The sequence below is a fragment of the Microcaecilia unicolor genome, chromosome 7 (genome assembly GCF_901765095.1).
Source record: "Microcaecilia unicolor chromosome 7, aMicUni1.1, whole genome shotgun sequence".
Classification (NCBI taxonomy): Eukaryota; Metazoa; Chordata; class Amphibia; order Gymnophiona; family Siphonopidae; genus Microcaecilia; species Microcaecilia unicolor.
Window position 1 is genome coordinate 289,374,627 of NC_044037.1, and position 14,798 is coordinate 289,389,424.

Genomic DNA, 14,798 nt, shown 5'->3' on the forward strand with positions numbered 1-14,798 from the left:
CATAGTGTCCTTCCCAGCACAGGAAAGGTCTATGCAGTAAAATGGCATTCAGAATGGGTGATGATAGATGTCTAGCACAAATCTCTTAATCAAAACTTCATATACATCTTTAATTGCTTCTACTCAAGCATCACTTATTACTTCAAACTAATGAGGACCTTCAGAGGTGGACTTCCTTGAGAGAAGTTTCTCTCATAAATGGGAAGTAGGCGTTATACCCAGTTCTTCATTGGTCCAAGTTCTTAAACTTGGTATAAAAGATACTACAAATAACAAAAGTTTAAGAACTTGGACCAATGAAGAACTGGGTATAATGCCTACTTCCCATTCATGAGAGAAACGTCTCTCAAGGAAGTCCACCTCTGAAGGTCCTCATTAGTTTGAAGTAATAAGTGATGCTTGAGTAGAAACAACTACAGATGTATATGAAGTTTTGACTGATAAATTTAGAACTGTAGTATTAGAGGATATATAGCTGAATACTAGCTTGAGTTTGGATACTAACCCAAATCTCTTAACATGTGGTACAAGCAACAGCTTTCCTACCAGTGTACCGATACCCAAGTGTGTTAGTGCCCCAAAACTATCAAGTTTAACACACATGCACTCTTATTACATAGGCCTATTCTCCCGTGTTCGCACGCCCCAGACAAGCCACAACACCAAGAAGCATCCTCTAAGACACCATATCTTGCAGCCTCTATCCCATCAAACAGTATTTCTGAAAACCATTCCAGGAACACCAATGCTGGGCTGGTAGTAGCAGAATCATACTGCATTGCTAGGTGGCGTCAAATCATCACTGAAAGAAGAGACACAAGGCAAGATAAGACTACTTTTGTCAGTTTGGCAGGGAGAAGATATCAAGAGGTGAGCTTAGAGCAGAGTTATTTTTTTCAGGGACAAGGAGGTGTTTTGCATGTACAGGGTATTTTCAGTCAGGAGATATCAACAAGGAAAGGAGGTATTAGCAGATTACTAAAGCCTAAGAAAGGAGATAAATTTTATGCATTAAAACTAAATGTTACATTTAGTTCTTGGCACCAAGGTTTTTGTAGATGCCACTTAACACAATAATTTGCTCTAAAAAATAAGGAGGAAAAGACCTCATCAAGACCAAGTTCAATAATATCGGGGCTCCAATCAACTATAGCCACCTTACAATGTGATCGGTCAAAACATCATCATCGGTCTAGAAAAACCACCCCAAAAAATTGTTAGGTAGATCCTGCAAACATCAAGACTTTAATATTCAGTCATAATGTCTACCAAACAAAAGAACATTAAAAAAAATCAAGAAATAATTGAAAATAACGCTTAGCTTAGGGTGCACAGCTGAATAACTTCGCCATAGGTGGGTTTGTCTGTTCCACAGGATCAAACTCTGTAGAAACCTGGTCTGTAGGCATCTTCAGGCAATTCACTATATAGCACCAAAATATCTCATAAAGTAGGCAAAGGTCCCGACGGGGTCCTGTTTCGCAAAGGCTTCTTCCGGAGACCTTGCCAAATAACTTATGCCGTGCTGTTAGCCACATCAGCTTCCAAATTATTGTGATTCCTGTATTTCCAAATTATGTTTCAATCATTTTTATTAAGCATATATAAACAAACAATAACTCTCCAGTTCCATAAACACATAGCATTACCTCTGTTTCCAACCTCCCCTCCCCCCCTTCCCCCAACATCAATAGCTGTACTCAAGTTTACCAAACAATGCTTCCTCTGTATCTGCAAGTTCTATAAATGTCCTCTTGCTGCGGGGGTAAGGGTTTCCCAAAAAGGAGCCCATCTATGTTGGAATCTCCGGACCCTGGTGGGGGTTGAGTTGTTTGCCTCCAGTCTCTCAAGTCGCATCAAAAGCAACATTTGACCACACCAGGGTTGACTCGTCTTTGATCAGCCTCTACTTTTGCTTGCTCTGGTTTGTCGTCGTAGAGGATTATTCCTGTTTTTGTATTTTGGACAACCACCCTGACAGGATGGGTTTTTTTTTGCAATGATTATAGCTCGCACCACAAAGTCTCAAAATCCCTGGGGGCACCGGCGGCCCCATCCTGAGTTGCCCAAACAGCAGCTTTGGATCATCACGCCACCCGGCCGACCATATAGCTGACACCAATTTTAATAATCTTTTCCAAAAGGCCATTACATTTGGGAATTCCAAAACGTGTCCCAGATTTGCTCCCTCCGCTCCACATGTCATACATGCTCCATCAGGCGACAATCCCATATGGAATGCTCGTTGTGGGGAAATATATGCTCGCAATACAAACTTATACTGGAGTTCCCAATGGGCCATCACCATGGAGCTTTTTCGAAGGCCAATGACATGCTCTTTAAGTAGCACTGCAGTTAACTCCACCCCCAATTCTTCACTCCATGTCCCTAACAACCTTGCAAAGTCTAATTCTGGGGTTGTGTCTTTAATGTGTCTATGATGAAATGACAACGGCACCTTCTGTTGTGCCCCCAATGAAAATGCTTCTGCTAACTCCTCTTGTACATCCTCTGTTAAGGACTCCCACGGAAGACTGGCAACATAAGGTCTGCTGGCAAAAGCAAGTATTGTTTTTGCAACTCATCAAACGTCTCTATCTGCCCCTCCTCCGTTAAGACATGCGTTAAGTAAACCAGGCCCTTTCGCCTCCATCTCAGAAAAGCACCGTATATTAATCCTGGTGGAAAGTCTGGATTGCCACAAATAGGTAAGTATGGAGTGACACTGACTGAGAAATGATGCAGTCGGCAGATCCATCACCACACTGCTCTCGCAGTTGAAAAAAATGCCAGTAGATCGCAGCATTGGAGTTATTACATAAGTAATGACACACTGGGAGAAGACCAAGGGTCCATCGAGCCCAGCATCCTGTCCACGACAGCGGCCAATCCAGGCCAAGGGCACCTGGTGAGCTTCCCAAATGTACAAACATTCTATACATGTTATTCCTGGAATTGTGGATTTTTCCCCAAGTCCATTTCGTAGTGGTTTATGGACTTGTTCTTTAGGAAACAGTCTAACCCCTTTTTAAACTCTGCTAAGCTAACCACCTTCACCACGTTCTCCGGCAATGAATTCCAGAGTTTAATTACGCGTTGGGTGAAGAAAACTTTTCTCCGATTTGTTTTAAATTTACTACACTGTAGTTTCATCGCATGCCCCCTAGTCCTAGTATTTTTGGAAAGCGTGAACAGACGCTTCACATTCACCTATTCCACTCCACTCATTATTTTATATACCTCTATCATGTCTCCACTCAGCCGTCTCTTCTCCAAGCTGAAAAGTCCTCCTTAGTCTTTCTTCATAGGGAAGTCGTCCCATCCCCGCTATCATTTTAGTCGCCCTTCGCTGCACGCACCTTTTCCAATTCTACTATATCTTTCTTGAGATGCGGCGACCAGAATTGAACACAATACTCAAGGTGCGGTCACACCATGGAGCGATACAACGGCATTATAACATCCTCACGCCTGTTTTCCATAACTTTCCTAATAATACCCAACATTCTATTCGCTTTCCTAGCCGCAGCCGCACACTGAGCAGGTTTCAGTGAATTATTGACGACGACGACGACGACACCCAGATCCCTTTCTTGGTCCGTAAATCCTAACGTGGAACCTTGCATGACTTAGCTATAATTCGGGTTCTTTTTTCCCCACATGCATCACCTTGCACTTGCTCACATTAAACGTCATCTGCCATTTAGCCGCCCAGGCTCTTAAGGTCCTCTTGTAATTTTTCACAATCCTGTCGCGAGTTAACGACTTTGAATAACTTTGTGTCATCAGCAAATTTAATTACCTCGCTAGTTACTCCCATCTCTAAATCATTTATAAATATATTAAAAAGCAGCGGTCCTAGCACAGACCCGAGGAACCCCACTAGCTACCCTTCTCCATTGTGAATACTGCCCATTTAATCCCACTCTCTGTTTTCCTATAAGTAATGCCAGTTTTTAATCCACAATAGGACATTTCCTCCTAACCCATGACCCTCCAATTTCCTCTGTAGCCTTTCATGAGGTACCTTGTCAAATGCCTTTTGAAAATCCAGATACACGATATCAACCGGCTCCCCTTTGTCCACGTTTGTTTACTCCTTCAAAGAATTGAAGTAAATTGGTCAGGCAAGATTTCTTCCACCTAATGCATGCAAGTAGCTAAAGTGGATATCCTGAGACAGTTGGGTCTCTAGCATGGTAATTGAAAAGTACTGTGTAACTCGAAACCAATCATTGATGTGCCTCATACCACTTGCGATTGTTAAATGTCTTAAGCTTAATAACCCTAACCCCCCCATATTCAACCGGTATCTGAAGTGTTGACAGTGGTATTCTTGTTCTCTTCTTCCGCCAGAGGAATTTTTGCAGCACTCGATTCAATGGCTTCTCATCTTTGTTGGGGAGATACAATGGGAGAATTTGAAAGGTATATAACCACCGTGGAACAATCATCATATTATATAGAGCTATCCGTCCCAAAAGCGAGAGAGGATTGGCCTGACACATCTGCAATCTTATACAAGTCTCAGACATCAATTTAGAAACATTCATCTTATATAATTGAGACAGATCATTTGGGATATACACTCCTAAGTATTTAAAAGCCTCTCATGCCCATGTCCACAGCAATTTCTTCTATCTTGAATTACATTTATTTTAGCACTACAAATTACATAAAACAATAAATCCCAATGTCAAAGAGCATACAGTCTAAGTGGAGGGGTAGCCTAATGATTAGTGTCAGTGGCGTAGGAAGAGGGGGGGGGGGGGGGCGGTCCGCTCCAGGTGCACGCCGCTGGGGGGTGTTGGCTCTGCGCTGGTGCACTGCCCTCTCTGCCCTGGAACAGGTTACTTCCTGTTCCGGGACAGAGAGAGCAGTGAATCAGCGCGGAGAGCGCGGAGCTGACACACCTCAGCAACGTGCAGTCGGGGCGGATCGGCCCTCCAGCCCGTCCCTCGCCGCAGGTATGCGCTCCGGTGGGGGGGGGGGGGGGGGGGGGGGGTGACCAGCGGCGACCCTCCCCGGGTGTCAGCTCCCCTCGCTACGGCTCTGGTTAGTGTAGCAGGCTTTGATTCCCACTGCAGCTCCTTGTGAGCTTGGGCAAGTCACTAAACCCTCAACTACCCCAGGTACAAAAATTTAAGAGCCCTCTAGGGACAGAGAAAGTATTGGCATATGTGTACATCTAGTAGTGCTATAGAAATGATTAGTAGTAGTAATAGAGGAAAAAAGGAGAGATGACCTGCCCAAAGCCACTTCAAGCAGAACTTGGGCTTGTGTTCCGAGTCCCCATCCTTTACCACTAATCCACTCTCTTTCTTTATGATTTAACTACCTAACAGACTGCGACTGCATGCAAATTAAAAAGTAAGTCCCAACTGACAAGCAATTACCCTAAAATAGGAAATTACAACACCTACACACAGGAAGGAAACTATAAAAATGAAAAGTTCAAAATTAAAATGTTCTCACCCATTTCTATAATTGTTCTGCTGTGCCTGTTATGAATAGCTACAAAAGACAAAACAAGAGTCCAAAAAATACCACACAGGGAATATATGTGATTATGGCAGTCCTAAGCGGACCTACTTACAGTCAGCGCTTTTTTTTTTTTTCCAGCTGACAGGTACCTTTTTTTCCTGGCTTACAAAAATGTCCTATCTACCCCATTATATTTATCACTCAAGATACCCCAGCTTTTTTTCCCCTTTCCAATGGTGCACCAGCAACCCTGGAACCTATGCCCCTCAGATTCAGAAGCAGACACCTTCCAAGGTAGAGCTATGACTGAAAAAAAAAAAAAAGCCCTGATTATCCCACTCCTTAAGGTTGGTTCTACATGAGTACCAGCACCTTTTTCCCCAAGAAAAAAGCACTGCTTATGCTCATGTGAATTTCTATACAAATTAGACATATTTCCCTCCAGGAAGCTAGGCAAGTTGACTGGTGACCACATGCACTAGCCAATGGCACTGCAGCTTTGGAAATGCTTGATGACATCACAACCTGTTCTGATCGCACTGAGCTGTCCATTGAATCCAACTGGCCAGTTTCCCTATAGGAAAACAAAAATGTATTCTTAGGGCTCCTTTTACTAAGCTGTGGTAGTGATTCCTGGTGCAGCAAATGCAACGAAGCCCACAAGAACTGAATGGGCTGCATCACATTTGCCATGTGGGAATTGCTACCATGACTTAATAAATGGCTCTTAGTGTGCTCCATGGACTGAATTGAGAAGTACTGGCCTAGGGCATCAACAGCATATGAAACATGAAAGCCTGGAATTAGAGGGTGCTCTTCTGCATGTGCCAAAACCTGAATGGAATAGGATGCGTAATCCAAATATCAGGGTGGATAGAATAGTGTGGGGGATGGGAAAGGGCAGACAGACGAGGGGCGTTTATAGTCAGTTTCTATATAGGAAGGTAGGATAAAAAAATTAAGGGCCCTGTTTACTAAGCTGTGCTATGGGCACGCTAGCGTTTTTAGCATGCACTGATTAGCATGTGCTAAGTTGCCCAACTCTAATGTTTAACATGCACTGAAAACACTAGCACAGCTTAGTAAACAGGGCCCTAAGTAGCAACTCATGAAAAACAACGCAGAGGTGATCCCTGGTCTTACAATGTTGTCTCTTTCTTGCTGTGTTTTGAGAAAGGTAGCACTGGACCTAAAATGATGTCTGCCTTCTTCCAGTCCCGGGGGAGAGGATCAATGGCCTTGCTTCAACTCCTCCTGTCTCCTCCCAATTCCCAGAATGATCTCTGAGCCAGCATCAACTCTCATGGCCACATCCAACTACATATTCTGCTAATTTTAAGATACTTTGACAGGGCAATTCCCGCAAAACCAAAAGGTTTGCCATTTGTATAGATGTCCTTTAAGTCTAAAAATAAAGCTGTGATATTTGTGGATAATTGAAATCACACAGACAATTTTCCAGATGATTTTATTATTAATAGTTCGTTATCTTATACTGTAGTTTTAACAGTACATGAGCCACACACAGAAAAATAACAAATGTACCATATAGCATATATAGTCAACTATGAATCAATCTCATGTAGAAGTTGAGAGCAGTTTTGGGATTAAAAATGGCCAAAATTAGCAAAACCCATCTATAAGTTGAGGCCACACCCCCCTCCCCGGTCAGCATGTCCTTCTCCTTGCCTCACTCAAACCCCAGCACACAGATCCAGCATGCCCTTGCTGCTGCCCGACCCCCCTCCCCTCCATAGATCTAGTATGTCTTCTCTACTGAATAAAGGGGATGAGACAACTTCCCTATAAGGAAACGCTAAAATGGCTAGAGCTCTTCAGCTTGGAAAAGAGACGGTGGAAGGGAAATTCTATCAGAAGTACTCAACACTAGGGTAGACATGAATCAGTGGTTTACTCTTTCCAAAAACTCTAAGGCTACTACTGGGTATGTAATGAAGCTATTATGTAGTACATTTAAAACAAACCGTGGAAAAATATTTCTTCACTCAATCTGTAATTAAACTCTGGAATTAGTTGCCAGAAAAGCAGTTAGCTTAGCAGGGTTTAAAAAAGGTTTGGATAATTTCCCAAATAAAAAAAAAAATAGACTTGGGGAAAATCCACTGCTTATTTCTAGGATAAGCAGCATAAAATCTAGGTCACCAGTACCTGGCAGATCCCAGATTTGGCCACTGTTGGAAAGAGGATACTGGGCTTGATGGACCTTTGGTCTATCCCAGTATGGCAACGATTATGTTCTTATGTCTCTGTTTCGGGGGTCTCCCAAGCATGTTGTTTTTGGTGCTGCAATAGATTTTATTCAGAAAAAATACTTAAACGTTAACACAATAAAGAGCAAATACACATTTTGTTTGTTTTACAATAACCCCTCCCATACTCCCTTGAATGTTTTTTTTTTGTTGGTTCCCCCTTCCCTTCCGTACAGCACCGGTACATTAGGCCGCCTGAGGTCTGGCTTCACAGTGCTCCCTCCAATTCAACTTCCTGTTTCCACACAGGGGGGACAGGTCAGAGGGAGCGCTCCTGAGCAGATTTCAGGCAGCCTAGGTGTACTGCAGCAGTGTCGGCGATGTATAAGAGTGATTTGAATGTATACAGTGATGGTGGCGGTGGGGAATCTGGTATGCTGAACTGCAGATTCTCATGTTGCTGACATGGATGCGGAAGGATTACATTTCTTACCGCTACAGACCTGTAGATAAAATGACCCTAGTTTTTCAGATGATTTTTGCAGCACAAATTTCTTGACTTATAGTCATAATTCACTGCCAACAAAACTCAATGTGTGTGGAGGAGTGGCCTAGTGGTTAGAGTGGTAGAGTTTGGTCCTGGGGAACTGAGGAACTGAGTTTGATTCCCCCTTCAGGCACAGGCAGCTCCTTGTGACTCTGGGCAAGTCACTTAACCCTCCATTGCCCCATGTAAGCTGCATTGAGCCTGCCATGAGTGGGAAAGCGCAGGGTACAAATGTAACAAAAAAAAAAAAAAAAAAAAAAAACCAGAATGGTGTGTTATCGTATACTTGTCTTTCCAAGTAAACATTGTCAAATAAGTCTTGTCCCTCTTGCTGTATTCTTCAACTATTAACAATAAAACTCTGGTTAATGACATTTGTGTGGGCTGTTTTCTGTGTACACTTCCCATATCACAGGCTGTATAAAATTCAATGGCGGGCAGATTGCACACCCCTACTCTAAGGCCTGCAAATCTGATCATATAGGAACTCATTCAAAAAGAGTTGGGTCTCAGGCAATGCCGAGTAAAATCTGTATAACCTGTATACAGAACAGGGTGGTGTAAAAAATTTGATAGGTATTCAGTATCCAAATTACCGCGTTTCATCTGTGACTTTATAAATTCATACATCTGTGTTCCAAAACTGTAATCTGGATAGGGTCCCCTCAGTGAACAGGTTCTTAAACAAAAGAAAAAACTGATGGGGTATAAAAAGCATGGACCAGGAAGAGCTGATGTAATCTGTCTATACATGTGTATATCTGCCTGATTCTCTGAGAGAAAACGTGTATGCATTGCAAACCTAAGATTAAACCGTGTCACACCACGCATGATTTTCTACTTATTCACATCTTAGACCTGGTGCATTTTCAAAATATTTACAATGAGGTCTCTTCTAGCAGTATATGGCGCATGTTTTAATCTGAACCAGTATCTTGGGAAAAGGTTACCAGTAGGAGCATATAGCTTTTCTCCTTGTTTCCCCATAAGTCTACGTAAAGTCCTGTTACGGGCCAAAAGTTTCTCATAGTATTCTACTCCTCCTCTGGCATAGTCCTTAGAAAGCGTGGCCGTGCGCCTGTCAGACCTGTAGTCTAGCCACTGGTTCACTGCATCATAAGCTAAAAAATATCCTACCAGTCCAGCTACTAGCACTGCTAAATTGTAAAGTCCTCGTAATACCACAGGGCCAGAATACAAACCCAAGAGCTGCTTAACTGCCACCCCAGACAGAGTTACACCAAACAAGCAAGCAGGAGCCACTGCAGCCTTTATGATGGGGCTGTTGCCTTGGAAATAAAGGACTTCTCTTGCCAGGGAAAACATCTGGGCCTCTGCTGACAATGTAAGGGCTTCCTTTAGAAAGATGCCATCCTGACTGTGCCAGTCCACCTCTTTGCCATTGATCACAAATATGCCTTGCCCGTCATCCGCATTATTGAAGGTGGCAGGGATGCCAACTAAAGCGCCCCCGGGCAGCCAGGGAATCCCAGCGCCGACAGGTTGGAACCCAAAGGCTGCAAACGCCTTGAAGTTTTTTTCGGCAGATCTCACGCCAGTGTCCTGAAGCACCTCCCGGAAGAGGCTCTGCAGCTGCCCCGAGAGCTCAGCCGGCTGTCCCTTGGCCCAGCACTGATACACCGTCCGGAACGTCTGCTCGGGGAAGACGTGATACAAAACGTTTGCACCGAAGAGTCCGGCGCAGGACACTGCGAGCAGCCCGCTCCGATTCCTCTGCACGAACGCCGCGAGCTTCAGCAGCAAATGCGCTGCCATCGCCAGACCCTGTTGCACAAAAACAGAAAAACCCGCCAAAATGACGCGCAAGAAAAAGAAGCCACGCGCCTCACTCGCCGGCTTTGGCCCCGCCTCCTCCCCGCGAGCTTCAGCACCAACTGCGCTGCCATCGCCAGACCTGTTGCAAAACGTAAAAACCTGCCAAAATGACGCGCAAGAAAAAGAAGCCACGCGCCTCACTCACCGGCTTTGGCCCCGCCTCCTCCCCGCGAGCTTCAGCACCAACTGCGCTGCCATCGCCAGACCCTGTTGCACAAAAACAGAAAAACCCGCCAAAATGACGCGCAAGAAAAAGAAGCCACGCGCCTCACTCGCCGGCTTTGGCCCCGCCTCCTCCCGTGCGAACGCCGCGAGCTTCAGCACCAACTGCGCTGCAAAACGTAAAACCCGCCATTTGACGCGCAAGAAAAAGAAGCCACGCGCCTCACTCGCCAGCTTTGGCCCCGCCTCCTCCCCGCACGAACGCCGCGAGCTTCAGCGCCAACTGCGCTGCAAAACGTAAAAACCCGCCAAAATGACGCGCAAGAAAAAGAAGCCACGCGCCTCACTCGCCAGCTTTGGCCCCGCCTCCTCCCCGCGAGCTTCAGCACCAACTGCGCTGCCATCGCCAGACCTGTTGCAAAACGTAAAAACCTGCCAAAATGACGCGCAAGAAAAAGAAGCCACGCGCCTCACTCACCGGCTTTGGCCCCGCCTCCTCCCCGCGAGCTTCAGCACCAACTGCGCTGCCATCGCCAGACCCTGTTGCACAAAAACAGAAAACCCGCCAAAATGACGCGCAAGAAAAAGAAGCCACGCGCCTCACTCGCCGGCTTTGGCCCCGCCTCCTCCCCGTGCGAACGCCGCGAGCTTCAGCACCAACTGCGCTGCAAAACGTAAAAACCCGCCATTTGACGCGCAAGAAAAAGAAGCCACGCGCCTCACTCGCCAGCTTTGGCCCCGCCTCCTCCCCGCACGAACGCCGCGAGCTTCAGCACCAGCTGCGCTGCCATCGCCAGACCTATTGCAAAACGTAAAAACCCGCCCTGATGACGCGCAAGAAAAAGAAGCCACGCGCCTCACTCACCGGCTTTGGCCCCGCCTCCTCCCCGCACGAACGCCAACTGCGCTGCCATCGCCAGACCTGTTGCAAAACGTAAAAACCCGCCATGACGCGCCTCACTCACCGGCTTTGGCCCCGCCTCCTCCCCGCACGAACGCCGCGAGCTTCACCAGCTGCGCTGCCAGGCACCGCCAGACCTGCAGCACAAAACATAAAAACCCGCCAAAATGACGCGCAAGAAAAAGAAGCCACGCGCCTCACTCGCCGGCTTTGGCCCCGCCTCCTCCCCGCGCGAACGCCGCGAGCTTCAGCACCAGCTGCGCTGCCATCGCCAGACCTGTTGCAAAACGTAAAAACCCGCCCTGATGACGCGCAAGAAAAAGAAGCCACGCGCCTCACTCACCGGCTTTGGCCCCGCCTCCTCCCCGCGAGCTTCAGCACCAGCTGCGCTGCCATCGCCAGACCTGTTGCAAAACATAAAAACCCGCCCTGATGACGCGCAAGAAAAAGAAGCCACGCGCCTCACTCACCGGCTTTGGCCCCGCCTCCTCCCCGCACCAACGCCGCGAGCTTCACCAGCTGCGCTGCCATCGCCAGACCTGTTGCAAAACATAAAAACCCGCCCTGATGACGCGCAAGAAAAAGAAGCCACGCGCCTCACTCACCGGCTTTGGCCCCGCCTCCTCCCCGCACGAACGCCGCGAGCTTCACCAGCTGCGCTGCCATCGCCAGACCTGTTGCAAAACATAAAAACCCGCCCTGATGACGCGCAAGAAAAAGAAGCCACGCGCCTCACTCACCGGCTTTGGCCCCGCCTCCTCCCCGCACGAACGCCGCGAGCTTCACCAGCTGCGCTGCCAGGCACCGCCAGACCTGTAGCACAAAACATAAAAACCCGCCATGACGCGCAAGGAAAAGAAGCCACTCGCCGGCTTTGGCCCCGCCTCCTCCCCGCGCGTCGCCTAGGAAAAAAAACCTCCTTGAGAGAAAAAAAAAAGTCGCCAAACAAGGCCCGACTAACTTTTCAACCGCTCTCAGCCAAACGTTAAGCCAATGAAGCACCGCACGGATACCTACACCCCGCCGCTACGCTTTTAACTTCACTGTCACTTTCAAAGAGGAACCTACCCCACACCACACTTAACCTGCCGGAATTCTTCCTCGGCCACAATCAAGGAGGGAGAGAAAGCGTGCGTGCGCCACTGCGACTGCGCGCACGCCGCACAGCGTGTCGGGAAGCAAACTCCGCGCGTGCGTAGCGGCCGCCAGCATCATTCTAAAGTCACTTCTGTTGTAGACCTCTCAATAGCCCCTCTCTGGCTGGCAGGCGTCTCTTTTCCAAGCTGAAGAGCCCAGGAGTAGCCTAATGGTTAGTGCAGTGGACTTTGATCCTGGGGAACTAAGTGCATTTTCAAAATATTTACAATGAGGTCCCTTCTAGCAGTATATGGAGTTTAAGGGGGGTTTGGACAGATTCCTGAAGGAAAAGTCCATTGAACATTATTATAAAACTACAAAAAAAAAAAGCCCAGTTTCTGATGCAAATGAAACGGGGGCTAGCAAGGTTTTCTTCAGAGTGTGCATGTGGGAGTGTGTGTCCCTGCCCTCTGCCCTCCCAGTCCAGTCCTTCAGTGTTAAGTTTCCTGCTGTTCTGTGTTTGTGTTACAGAGAGAGTGAGGGCATCTCTCTCCTCCCCCCCTCTGAGTCCTTCACTGTTACAGAGAGAGGGATTTTGTGCTGTGCTGTTTTCCTTCACTCATGGGGAAACCGGATATCTCTGGCGCTTCACACTTCCGGCTGGAGGCTTCATAGAACGTTGGTCTTGCCTTTTATATATATAGATTATTTTTTTTTTTGTGGGGGGGGGGGGGGGTGTCGCGTTCTTGAAGCCTGGATTGGCCGTTGTTGGAGACAGGATGCTGGGCTTGATGGACCCTTGGTGTTTTCCCAGTGTGGCGGTGCTTATGTGCAGCTCCTTGTGACTCTGGGCAAGTCACTTAACCCTCCATTGCAAAATAAGTACCTGAATATATGTAAACCGCATTGAATGCAAAAATCTCAGAAAGGCAGTATATCATTTCCCTTTCATCATTTTGGTTGTTTCTTTAAACGTAGGAAAAATGGCCTAATGCAGGATGTGCTAAAGTATTCTGCGTTAAGATATGCTATTTTGGGAGAGGGCATAATGTGTGGACATTACCACCGCGCTAACTGGTTAGCTTGTCCGTAACTTGGGAGGCCTTAGTGCCCCCTGGATTGAAGGTGGTAAGTGTTCCAGTGTTTTGTTTTTAAATGGCCATGTGCTAATGCTAATGTCGGTAGTGCAGCTAGAAATTCAGCTAATAATGTCCACGCTAGAAATGGGCTTATCGTGTGGGAAAACCCCGCATTAAGATGCATTTAGCCCAGTTGCTAGCACAGCTTAATAAAAGGGCTAGTGATGGAAGCCGTTTTTTTCCATGCACCAGGGCCCTTTTTACCGCAGCGGGTTAAAAAGCCCCCAGACACACGTGGCCATGCAGTTCGCAAACTCTTACCGCATGGACATATGGCGGGGAACCATTACCGCCACCCACTGAGGTGGCGTTAAGGGTTCCCACGCTAACCTGGTGGTAACCAGGCAACACGTGGTGATGCCCGATTACCACCAAGTTACCGCCACACAAGCCATTTCCAGGGGTGTTCTTTTTGCCCCGGAAATGGTGTGCGCTCAGGGCAGGACTACCGCCGGCGGCCCCATTGGAATGGCAGTAGTCCCGGAAGAGAGAGTGGTAATACCGCCGGTCTATAAAAGGGCCCCTCAGTAATCACAGAGCCAGTGTAGTGTAATATATTATTCAAATAGCAATACAAAGTATAGCATATTTTAACTGCTGTAATTTTCTATTACTCATGTTTGGTTTATTCTTACTGTACACTACCATGAGTGAATGCCTTCAAAATGGCGGTAAATAATTCTAATAAATAAAAATATTGGACAGTAAACAATTTATCAATCACTGCAAAATGTAAGGCATACCCAATGGAAGAAAAAAAATAAAGTAAAACTGTGCACAGCTTTCATTCTACCACTTTCTATTTCTCTCCCAGTTTTGCCAAAAAGGTGGTCCTGTCAATATCAACATGAGCTATCATAAATCAGTATCTGAAAAATGTTGAGAGAAGAAAAAATGTGATGAAGAAGCTAAAAAGGGCCAGCAGTCTCTTCAGAGCTTAGGATTTTCATTTGCAATAAAGAAGGTTCAAGACGACACTCGCATGCCAAGTACATCAACAGCACCGGTAAGAGAAGAAACAGAGACTCAAGTGGCATTTGAAAGTGAGTTACAAAGTCTGGCTGATGAAGGACAAGCTCACTCTGCTACTTCGCTGAATATAAGCATTGATACTAATATGTTTGATGTAGGAACTCTTACAAAAGAAATTCTCACAACCAGGAAATAGAAGAAGCAGTAGAGAGAGGTCCTCAGCCTCAGCTCCATATTTTTCAATCCCCTAGAGATTCGGAAAAATCGGCAATTCCCAACATCAATCCTGAAAATCAAGCTATAAAATGGGGAAATTGTTCCAAGGGACTGCTTAGTGTGGAGTTCAGCAAAAAAGGCATTGTACTGTTTTCCTTGTCTCCTTTTCTCAACTCTCAGTCAAAATGTTCATCCCACATTGTCATCAATTTCTGTCTACCAAAAAAAACAATATGAGAAACTTCCAGAACATC

General features: G+C 46.4%; 1 protein-coding gene across 1 annotated transcript; it reads right to left on the bottom strand.

Annotated features, from left to right (window-relative positions):
* Positions 1–8,500: 8,500 nt before the first annotated feature.
* On the bottom strand, positions 8,501–12,246 carry LOC115474811 (transmembrane protein 177-like). Its single transcript, XM_030210478.1, has 2 exons — positions 12,209–12,246; positions 8,501–10,026 (listed from the first exon to the last, which is right to left on the bottom strand). Exon 2 carries the CDS (start codon positions 10,015–10,017, stop codon positions 9,094–9,096), a length of 924 nt encoding a protein of 307 aa, XP_030066338.1. The 5' UTR covers positions 10,018–10,026; positions 12,209–12,246; the 3' UTR covers positions 8,501–9,093.
* Positions 12,247–14,798: the final 2,552 nt, after the last annotated feature.